The 11194-nt window shown below is 52.1% G+C and overlaps 1 protein-coding gene and 1 long non-coding RNA gene across 12 annotated transcripts in view; both read left to right on the top strand.

Moving 5' to 3' along the window:
- LOC115618499 (ras-related protein Rab-27B-like) overlaps window positions 1-10240 on the top strand; it is a 13653-nt gene extending 3413 nt beyond the window's left edge. The window contains exons 1-7 of one of the 3 annotated variants that reach the window (XM_030510132.1): window positions 1123-2986; window positions 3052-3057; window positions 3115-3286; window positions 4886-4971; window positions 5733-5836; window positions 7008-7131; window positions 7571-10240. In XM_030510132.1, the coding sequence (XP_030365992.1) occupies window positions 3134-3286; window positions 4886-4971; window positions 5733-5836; window positions 7008-7131; window positions 7571-7769 (666 nt within the window). In that variant the 5' untranslated portion in view covers window positions 1123-2986; window positions 3052-3057; window positions 3115-3133 and the 3' untranslated portion in view covers window positions 7770-10240. The other 2 variants (XM_030510134.1, XM_030510131.1) reach the window with 2 other exon arrangements.
- LOC115618503 lies at window positions 6175-6878 on the top strand. Of its 9 annotated transcripts, none has more exons than XR_003994816.1 (4): window positions 6175-6188; window positions 6329-6484; window positions 6518-6577; window positions 6698-6826. It is a non-coding gene; the product is annotated as an uncharacterized LOC115618503 (long non-coding RNA). The 9 variants fall into 9 exon arrangements; XR_003994821.1 differs by lacking the exon at window positions 6175-6188 and adding an exon at window positions 6279-6308 and having other exon boundaries at window positions 6349-6484; XR_003994820.1 differs by lacking the exon at window positions 6175-6188 and having other exon boundaries at window positions 6285-6484; window positions 6518-6557; window positions 6658-6727; window positions 6801-6878.
- Window positions 10241-11194: the final 954 nt, after the last annotated feature.

Below are 11194 nucleotides of genomic sequence, written 5' to 3'. Positions count from 1 at the left end.
TAGGCACTGGAATTCCTATGGGAAGAGATGCCCAGAGCACCGGGGAAGCCGTTTGCCTCTTCTAAAGGTCCTTTAAAGCAGCTTCATCCCATGGGATAAAGAATTCCCGGAGGTAAAAGGAGTTGCCTAGCACTGGGATTGTGCTAAGCAATAACATTCCAACCTGGAGTAACAACAGGCTTGGAAACTACTCAAGCCCAACGTGGTCAGTCTGAAATCCATGATGTCGGGGTCGAAAGCATCTCCATGGCCTTGAGGACATGGAAGCTGAGGCAATTCCATGTGTATCTCCAAGCTTTTCCTGCTTAAAACCCCAAATTCCACATGTGAGAAGGGGAGAGTTGGGATTTTCCCTTGGGAGAAGCTGGGTTTTCCAAGCTGATTTTCCTGTTGGAGCAAAGTAGGAGCAAGGCCTCGGAAGCACGGCGTAGGAAACTACAACTACTCGTCGTGCTGGTTCCTTGGGATTTGCTCTTCTTTTCCCAAAGGAATAAGGTGGCTCTGAGGGATTCAGCCCCGAGTGTGTGGCTGGAATGGGAAGTGGCTCATGGAATGACTTGGAAAGGGCCTTAAAGCTCCTGTAGATCCACCAAAGAGCCACCTTCCACCAAGCTCCAGCCAACCTAAACCACTTCAGCCTTTGGAAGCAATTCCTTGGAATCACATAGGGAGCAAACCCTGTAATCCCAAAACACAAGATCCTTATGGATCTTGGGGTATCTTCATGGATCTTGAGGTATCCTTATGGATCTTGAGGTATCCTTATGGATCTCGAGGCTAATTCCCACAGGTTGCAGTGTTAAACTCCTGGTGGTAGCTCCTAACTCCTTCCTCATTCTTTCCCTCAAAGCCTGTCATTTGCTTGTGTGCTCCTCCAATCCATCGGTATTCCATGGTATTCCAGGCTGGAATGGGGTGGGAAGGACTCATTTGAAGGAGATGGGAGGAGAACCTCATGTGAGGACTTGGGATGCCGTGGGTTTGGTGTCCTTATGAGAGCAGAAGGTGCTGGTGGAGAGGACTTTGTGAAGCTGGTATCCTGGTATTCCAGGAGGACCATCACAAGGAGGCAGGAAGATGGGAGGGAAAAGACCTTTCCCCTCAGCTGGAATTGGGAAGCATGGAATGGGTTGGCTTGGAAAGGACCTTCAAGCTCCTCCAGTTCTTCTGGATGCTCCAGGTCAAGGTGGACCAGGCTTGGAGCAACCTACTCAAGGGGATGGTGGCCCTATAGAACCAGATGGGCTTTCCCACATCATTCCCACTTGGAATGCCGCTTTCCCTCATCCATCTTCATGCTTCAGACCATCTGCTTAAGAGGTGTCCAACGTGACGGCGTGTGTGGGTTTGATGTCCATCTGCTCCCTATGGGGTTCTCCATGGGATCAGGCCTCACTTGGACATGTCCCATGGAGTAGGACCTCGATGGGTTGGAGAAATGGGTGGAGAGAAACCTCTTGAGGTTCTCCAAGGGCAAGAGGAAGGGGAGGAGAAGCTCAAGGACCAACAGGTTGGGGGGTGACCTACTACAGAGCGGATGAGCTGAGGAGGAGCTGGGAGTGGGGCTGGTCAATAGTATCCAAGGGAGGTGATCCTCCACCTCTACTCCACCTTAGTGGGGCTACCATGGGACCAGTTTGGGGCTCCTCAGACAAGGAGAAGACCCCAAAGATGATGAAGGGTGTGGAGAACATCTATGAGGACATGTGGAAGGTGGAGCTGGTTAGTCTGGAGAAGAAAGGATTGAGATGGGATCATCCAAGAGGATGGTCCCAGCTTCTTCTCCGGGGGGCCCAGCACCAGGACAAGGAGCAATGGTCATAAATGGAACCATCTCAAGTTCTACCTCCCCATGAGGAAGAACTTCTCCCTCTTGAGAGGCCTTCTTCTCTGGTGACCTCCCAAACCCACCTGGAGATGTTCCTATCACCCTGTTTTAGGTGGCCTTGGCACAGATGATCCAAGAGGTTCCTTCCTCCTGCTACTACGACTTTACACCGAGGAGGAAGAGGACTTCCCACCTGCTTTCCACCAGGGTCGATGTTGAAGCTGGTGCTTGTTCCAGACAGGACAACTCCAACCTGGTGGAAGGAAAGTGGGAATGTTCAACCCCAAAGTGCTGCTGGGGGGCTGGCCCCATAGGGAGTGTAGGATTAGGGGTTTCATGGAGGATTTTGGGGAAGAGAAAGGGAATTCCAAGCAAATCCCGGGAGAAGATGGAGTTTTCTTGCTCCACCTTGAGCTTCCAACCAGGAAAAGTGATTGGAGAAGGCAAATGTGCTCATCCAAGGCTACTCCTAGTAGTAGGACTCCTCCAGGCAGCAGAAGCTGCCCCACAGGTTCCTACAGGTCATCTTCATGCTTGTCCCTGCCCTTAGACATGTCCTAAAGGGCTGATGTGACCTAAAGGGGAATGTTGTCCTCAGGCTTTACTCAGTGGAGTAAGTGGTGCTTCCTCTCCGTGCTGCTACGCTCAGCCTGGAGGTTGAGGGGCCAACAAGAAGGTCTTCTCCTTGGTGGAGGACTACTAGAGCTGCAGAAGGAACATGCCATGGGGGGACCCACACCACAGGGGCTGGGATTTCTATGGAATCCTGGAATGATTTGGCTTGGGAAGGACCTTCAAGCTCAAGCCACTTCCACCAGGGTCACCTTCCACTAGAGCAAGTTGCTCCTTGAAGCAGCAATGGGGCAGCCCCACTTTCTCCAGCCCACCCATGGCCATGTCCCACCACCTTTATGGGGGAGAACTTCCATCCCAAACCCTTCCATCCCAACCCATTCCATGATTTCCGGGTCATTTGGCTGCTCTTTACATAGGGACAAGCATCTGCAATGATGTCCACAACCTTCTGAGGCCACCATATGGTCCTTTGGGCTTCCAGAGCTTCCACCACCCTTCTTCTTGGCTCCAATAAGAAGGGTTTGGGTTGTCTTCTCCAGAGGACGTGGGCTCCTGGAGAACCTGATGGCTTCTTCAGAAGGAGTCTTAAGAGAAGGTGTCTCCATTCATCCCCAAGGTTCCTGTGGTCATTGCTTCTTCTTGGTGAGGAGAAGGTCCATGAAGGTCCTTTCTCATCCCAAACTCCTCAGTTCTCCTCCTTTCTCCCATAGGTTCCTCAAGCCCACCACTATGACTGATGGAGACTACGACTACCTGATCAAGCTCCTGGCCCTTGGAGACTCCGGAGTTGGGAAGACCACCTTCCTCTATAGATACACAGACAATAAGTTCAACCCCAAGTTCATCACCACAGTAGGGATTGACTTCAGGGAGAAACGAGTGGTGGGTTGTCTCTTATGGGACCTTCTGGGGGGCTTCTTGCTCGTTGAGGTTCAACAACCAGGTTGCTATGGAGGTTTCTTGCTCCTCTTATGGTGCTCCAGCATGGAGTAACCTTGTAGGAGGTGGCTCTTGGCTTGGAAGTGGGTCGAAGAGTTGCACCCAAAGAGGACCCATAGATTCATTCAAGGCTGGGTCAGCAGCAGCCCCATAGGGCCACCAGCAGGTCCTGCCCAGCCCCACACTGGTGTCCTCTAGAGGAAGTGCTCCTCAAGCTACCTCCAGCCCAAAGGGAGGTCAAGGAGCTTGAAGTCCTCTCCAAGCGGTGGTAGCTACACGCTACAAGAGGGCAAAGGAGCCATCAAGTCTCTCCTGGCTTCAGCTTCCTGGAGTAGAAGCTACAACAAGGAGTAAAGGTGCTGGAGAAAGGCTCTTCCTCATGGGCCGCAGCAATAGGACAAGGGGTCAAAGGGAAAGAGGGGACCCATAAGTTGGACCCAAGGAGGAAGTTCCTCAATGGGAGCGTGGTGGAAGAGGTTGTCCATTGTGGTGGCCTCCTCTAGACTTGCTCCAACACCTCCAGGTCCTTCTTACGTTGTCACCCCCAGAGCTGAAGCTGTTCCTGCCATGCTTTTAAGGTCCCGTTACTCCAAGTAGAACACCAGGAGTAGATGGACATTGGGTCCTTCATCCCCCTCCATCTCCTGTGGCAACCTCTTCACGCTGCTGTCACCTTGGAGATGGAGGTTCAAGGGGGCTCCTGAGCACAAGACCCATGGATTACATCTTCCCTTACTCCTAATCACCTCCATGGAAGCTCAGGCCATGGAAGTGGTGGCCAGGCCATGGGCAGGTTGAAGCTGAGCTTCTCTACTCCAGGTTGTAAACAGGTTTCTCCTATTAGTGTCCCTTTGGGAGTGAGATACTTGGGAAGTGGAGGAGAAAGCCCATCTCAGGTGGCTTTTAAGGTGGAACCTCATGTTTCCATGCCTTGAAGGACACCAAAGCAGGTGGAGGAGGTTTTCCTCTTCTCCAAGGTCACTGCCACCTCTGGGTGTAGACATGGAGCCATGGAAGGGACCTTCAAGCTCATGTGGTTCCATGGGGAGAGACACCTTCCATTGGACCTGTCCAAGCTGACCTTGAGCACCTCAAGGATGGGGCAACCACAGCTTGGTCCCATGAAGTCCATATTCTCCTGGTCCAAGGAGAAGGACAATATGGGCCCCTTGAAGGTGCTGAGATCCTCTTGACCCACCTCAGAGAAGCCACATGGTCCAGCCTTGACTTCACCCACCTCTGGCTTCTCCTGCCCTTAATGTCCACCAGAAGTCAACGGAGGAGTTAATCCTACTAGAAGCTTGCAAATGGCTCCAAGAGCAGCCCCACAACTCAACCCATCTTGCTTGGCACGTTGCTAAACCAGGTTGTAAAGTGGTAGTAACTTAAACATGAGCACTTGGCCTTCAAAGAGCCGCTTGGGTGGGTCTCGGGGTGTAAATACTACGAGGAGCAGCTTTCAGAGGTGGGTGCAACTCAAGGTGTGAGCTTACTCCTCGCTTACACCAGGTTTATGAGCGCTCGTGGGACTCTCTCCTCCAGGTCTACAACAGCAGAGGAACGAATGGAGCTCCAGGGAAAGCCTTCAAGGTCCATCTCCAACTTTGGGACACGGCTGGCCAAGAAAGGTAATGGAGATGACCTCGGTGCAAAGCAAACCTGGAGTATTTCAGGCCTCGGGGGGAGACCAGGAGGTGAAAACCTAAAGTATCTCCCAGGAACAAAGCCCTGCCACTGCTCTGACCATGGACAAGAGGTTGGATGGAGCAGCCTTGAGGAGAAGGACTTGGTGGTGGGTAAGGAGAAGCTTCAGAGGAGACCTTAGAGCAGCGCCCAGGAGCTCCAAGGAGAAGGGCTTTGGCCAAGGGATGGAGGGATGGGATGAGTTTGGGCTTCCAAGTGGAAGAGGGAGGAGTTAGGTGGGATGTGGGGAGAAGTTCTGCCCCACGAGGGTGGTGGGACGTTGGGATGGGTTGAATGGAGAAGCTCCAACGGCCATCTTCAAGGCCAGCTTGGAGTAAGCTGTTCTAGTAGAAGGTGGCCCTGCTCATTCCCTACTCATCCTTGGGTTTCCTTCCTACTGCCTCCACGGAGTAATGCAGGTCCCTCAACTCTGTGTCTACTATCAGTAGTTGACTCTCCTTCTCACTCCCTCCATCCCAGTCCAACCGAGGAGAAGCTGACCTCCCGCTTTACTCCCTGCCTAATCCATGGTTACTCCTCGTAGCTCCAAGGAGTCCTTCAGCACAAAGCTCTTTGTCCCACCAAAGATCTTACATCTCAGGAGGTTTTTGGAGCTCCTCTTGGCTTTCCTCCTTTGAGTTGGGCTGAGAAGTGGTTCCATAGGAGAAGACCTGATGGTGACATGGTCCTTCTCTCCTACCTTTAGGTTCCGAAGCCTCACCACGGCGTTCTTCAGAGATGCTATGGGCTTCCTCCTCATGTTCGACCTCACCAGCCAACAGAGCTTCTTGAACGTCAGGAACTGGATGAGTGAGTAGAAGATGGGAAGTAGGAGTAGAAGGAGAAGTAGAAGTGGTCACCTGGGACCTTCCTGCTGGATTTGGGCTTCCCCAGGTGCCACCAGGAGCTGCGCATTGAGAAGACCAAGGACAAAGGTCTTCTCCTATGGGGCAGATGGAGGAGAAGCTCCTCCTGCCCCACGTGTTTGGCTGCAGCCCCAGAGCGTGAGGAATGGGTTGGGGGGGTGCTTCTCGCCCTTTACTACAGGGAGGAGAGACCTGAGAGGAGCTGCCAGGGCTTAAAGGTGCCACCAGGAAGGTGGAAGAGGGGCTTTGGATGTGGGAAGGTTGGGGTGGGAGGAGGAGTTATGGGGCTACTCAAGGTATTATGGGGCTACTTGAGGTGTTATGGGGCTACTCAAAGTATTATGGAGTTACTCGAGGTATTAAGGGGCTACTCAAGGTATTATGGGGTTACTCGAGGTATTATGGGGTTCCTCGAGGTATTATGGGGTTCCTTGAGGTATTATGGGGCTACTCAAGGTATTAGGGGGTTCCTCAAGGTATTATGGGGTTACTCAAGGTATTATGGGGCTACTCAAGGTATTATGGAGCTGAGGTACTATGGGGTTACTCGAGGTATTATGGGTCTACTCAAGGTATTATGGGGCTACTCAAGGTATTATGGAGTTCCTCAAGGGGGCTGCTCAAGGTATTATGGGGCTACTCGAGGTATTATGGGGTTCCTCAAGGTATTATGGAGTTACTCAAGGTATTAGGGGGTTCCTCAAGATATTACAGGGTTCCTCAAGATACTAGGGGATTCCTCAAGGTATTAGGGGGTTCCTCAAGGTATTATGGGTCTACTCAAGGTATTATGGGTCTAGTCAAGGTATTAAGGGGTTCCTCAAGGTATTAAGGGGTTACTCAAGGTATTATGGGGTTCCTCAAGGGGGCTACTCAAGGTATTGTGGAGTTACTCAAGGTATTATGAGGTTCCTCAAGGTATTATGGGTCTACTCAAGGTATTACAGGGTTCCTCAAGGTATTATGGGTCTACTCAAGGTATTATGGGTCTACTCAACGTATCACAGGGCTACTCGAGCTATTATGGGCGCAAGAAGCAGCGTTTGGGCTCCCGCCCTCCCCTTTCTTGCTCTTTCCACGGTGCTTCCCCCCATTGCCTTTCTTGTTACTCACAGGTCAGCTCCAAGCCAACGCTTACTGCGAGCACCCAGACATCGTCCTGTTGGGCACCAAAAGCGATTTGGGCGACCAAAGGGAGGTCCCCGAGAAGCACGCGAAGGAGCTGGCAGAGAAATACGGGTGAGTAAAAGCTCCATCCACAGCCCAATCCCATCTACAACCCTTGGAAGCACAGCCCGGAGCTACTACAGCAAGGAGGGAGCACGGTGGAAGAAGCGATTCAGCCCCATAGGGATGAAATGAACCATTCCCATGGGATGAGGTGGGTCAGGAAGGAGCTGAAGGTCCGCCTTAGGCCACGTTGCAGTAGGTCAGCTCACCCCAAGCCCCATCCAAGGTGGCTTTGGAGCTCCAGCTTCTCCATTCAAGCCATTCCCATGTCCCACCACCCTCAAGGAGAAGCCTTTCATCCTAAGATCTCATTCCCTCGTCCCAAAATCCTCATCTCATCCCACCCAGCTGAGCTTTAAGGGCTTTTCCACCCCAATTCCATGGTTTTCCGAAGCTCTGGGACATAGGAAGAAGGGTTCGGAAGCCACCCTCCACCTTCTCATTGTAGGATCCCCTACTTAGAGACGAGCGCTGCTACCGGGTGCAACGTGGAGCAGGCTGTGGACACGCTCCTGGACTTGATCATGAAGAGGATGGAGCAATGCGTGGCCAAGAGCCAAAACTCCATCCCAACCAATGGTGGAACATCGGGAATGCTGGATATGACCCAAGGCCAGAAGAAGGAGGAGAAGAAGTGTTCCTGCTAAACCTCCCTGGGAAAAGCAATGGGAAGGTGGCCCTCAAGTCTCCCAGCACCTTCCCGGAGCCAAATCCTGTTGTTCCCATGGGAATGGGTTCTCATTCCAAGCTGGGCTTTAGGGAAGGGTTTGCTCCTGGTGTCACCTTCCTGGAAAACTCTTCCCTTTTCTTCCTCCCCCCATCATTCCCCAGCCTTTATTTTTCTTGGGATCAGGTTAGGGAATGGAGGAAAGTAGCTTTATTTTTCTAAGGAAAGAAGGGAAAACTTGGCTCCTTCCATTGGAATTCCAGGGAAAATGGGTGGTTTTCCACAGCCAGGCTGGTTTTCCACCTCATCCTGTTGTTCCTACTCCTTGAGTTCCAAAGGAAAGAGACAAAAGACACGACGTGGCCTCTTTACGCTTGCACTGAGGAAGGAATGTTGTGGCTCCATCCCTATGGAATGGTTTGGGAATGGGGTGGCTTGTGCTTTGGGGGGAGAGTTGGGTCTATGGGGCGGAAAGGGGGCGGTGAATGGGGTAAAGAAGCATCGGGGAATGGCGCAGCACCTCTGGTGTTGCCAAGATTCCAAGGGTTTGGAATGTTGGAGGGAATTCTCCAGCGGCAGGGATTACTTTCCAAGGGAGAGGATCTAATGTGGACGCGGAGTAAGTCTATTTTGTGGAGTAACTTCCTACCTTTAGCAGAATCCAACCCCCTCTTCTACACGAGGAAGCCGTCCCCTTCCCGCTTTCCCTTTGGATAACCCATAGGATCTAGGGAACGATCTGTAGCTCTTTGCACTGCTGAGTAGGGACTTACTCACCCTCTGTGCTGAGCCCACCTCTGTGGTGTTGGACCCCGCCAACAACGGGTTTCCTACCAGGAACCGGCTTCCTCATCCTCTCTAAGCCCTCTCCATGAGCGATACGGAGGCTGGGAATGATGGGAAGCCACAAGGTGTGAGTAGAGAGGAGCGTGTTGTAGGAAGGAGCTCAGCGCCGAGGGTGGAACTTACTCACGGGTGCAGCGCAGAAAGGGTGTAGTAGGAAGCAATAGAAGCAGGGTGTAGTAAAGCAATAGTTGGAAAAGCAGGAATAGAGGAAAACCCAACACGCAACTCCTAAGTTACTAAGTGGAACTCCTTTTGTAAGCCAAATAACAGCCTATTTAGGAGGCTACTCCGGCCTTCTTTTGTGGAGTAACTGTTGTAGCTTACTCTGGGTAGGAGCGTCTTACTCCAGGTGGGATTTCCAGGTCTCTCTTTGTGTTTCCTGCACTTTAAGCGACTTACAAAGCACTTGGAGGGGGCAAAATGGGTCTTTTGGGGGGGCAGGATTGCAGAATTCCATGTATTTGATCCCAGATTTTCCATTCTCAACCTCCTCACGTGGTTCAGGCCTTCCCAAAACTGGAGATATTCCCATTTGGAGGCGTGTTTCCTCCTCAAAGGATGTTTCCTCACTGCTTTGGTGTGTTTAACAGGGCAAACTACCTGTAGTAGCGAAAGCACGGGGCGAGTAACCAAATAGTTGCTACGAGGGTGTCAAGGATCAAACTCGCAGCTTAATCCTGGAATGGTTTGGAATGGGAAGGACCTTAAAGCTCATGTGTTGCTGCTCCGTGGAGGAACCGATGGGTAGTACTCAAAGGAGTAAAGGAAGGTGGAGTAAGCAGCGAGTGGCTTCAAGCTGCCCTGCTCCAACCTTGAGGACAAGGTTCCAAGTGGAACAAGGGACATTTAGGTTGGATCCAAGGAATTCCTTCCTGGGAGAGCGGGAAGCGCTGGAAGTGGGGAATGCTCCATCTACTACTAGTAGATGTGGGACGGGAGCTTGGAGTAACCTGCTCAAGTAGAAGGTGTCCTAAGGTGGAACTAGGTGAGCTTGAAGGTCCTTTCCACACCGTACTATGAGGCTATGGAAGGTGTGACCACTACAAGGAGGTTCCACCTACTCTCTCCACATAGAACAGGAGGAGAAACTAAGTAGTAAGTGCTGTGAAGCCCTCAAACGGGTCCGTTTCTCAACCAGCTTCTTGGAGACCTCATTTAGGAGTAGAAACCAGGTTGTCCCCTCTTCTTTCCTCATAGTTCTCCTCCTCCCAACATAAGCAGGGTGTAGTAAAGCAATAGTTGGAAAAGCAAGAGGAATAGAGGGAAACCCAACACGCAACTCCTAAGTTACTAAGTGGAACTCCTTTTGTAAGCCAAATAACAGTCTATTTAGGAGGCTACTCCGGCCTTCTTTCGTGGAGTAACTGTTGTAGCTTACTCCGGGTAGGTGGCTCCGTCCCTTCTCCACCAGCTCTATGCTCCTCTTAGTGTGTGTAAACTATGTGGAAGCTCCGTGGCCCTCGTTGGCACTTGCTTTCCTCCGTGGATACCACCGTGGCTTCTCCTTACTCCTTGGTGAGCAGGTTCGTGTTCCACCGCTGAGGAATTGTGTCCCCCAGCTCCGGCCCCACACTGCTCTTTGTAGAATAAAGGTCCCTTTGTAAAGGTGGTGTCGCAGCTACTTACTCCGGGTTTACTCTCACCTTAGGGAAGAGCAAGGAAAAGGAGGGAGGACTTGGCAACCAGGCCCGGAGTTGCTACTATGGCTTGAAGCTGAGCTTAGTCGCAGCTCCTTGGCAAGGAAAGGGGACAACTCCCTGTTGTAAAGGGTGTGTAAAGAAGGAGAACCCCCCCCTCCACATTGTGTTGGGACAAGCACAACCTCCCTCCTCCTCCTCACTCAGGAGGTGCCAAGCTCAGAGGTGACCCCATGGCTGAAGAAGGCACCTCCTTAGCTTAAGGAACGCACTCCTTTGAAGCCTTACTAAAGGTTTACTACCTTTATTACCATGGGTTTCTCAGCCCCAAATGGTCAAGGAGGAGAAGACAGAGTAAGGCCATGGAGCTTCTCAGGTGGCCTCCATAGGGTGCAGGTAGAAGCTTTGAGGAACCACTTGGGTGCTGCTCCCTCCTCAAGCCACCAGGACGTGGTGGTGCTGCTCCACTTAGGAGATGCTGCGGCCACCATGGAGTAAATGCCCCCCCAAAGGTCATGGCCACCACGTTCTCCACCCCCCCAAGGTGACCATGGTGACATATGGGCTGGGGGGCCACCAAGGAGGTCACCACCTCCGTTGCCTTCAAGGTTCTTCTTCCCCGTGGAGCTCTGCAGCTACAGGGAGTAACTATGGAGGAGATGGAGGTTACACCACGGAGAAGGCCCGATAGAGGTTGGAGGTAGCCATTAGGTCTTTTGCTTCCAGAGCTTGGTGAGCATCAAGTAAGGAGATACTCCAAGGTCTCTTGGGGGGCTGCAGAAGGAAGCAGGAGAAGACAGAGGTCACATAGACCCCACCAGGGTTAAACCAGGCTTAAACCCACCACAACTACACCTGAAGGAGGTCCATGGCCATCATGGGATGGCTTGGAAGGGACCTTGAAGCTCACCTAGATCCAACA

This window comes from Strigops habroptila, chromosome 21 (assembly GCF_004027225.2).
Source record: "Strigops habroptila isolate Jane chromosome 21, bStrHab1.2.pri, whole genome shotgun sequence".
Lineage (NCBI taxonomy): Eukaryota > Metazoa > Chordata > Aves > Psittaciformes > Psittacidae > Strigops > Strigops habroptila.
The sequence above is the reverse complement of the archived record's forward strand: the minus strand, read 5'-3'. Positions and strand labels throughout refer to the sequence as shown.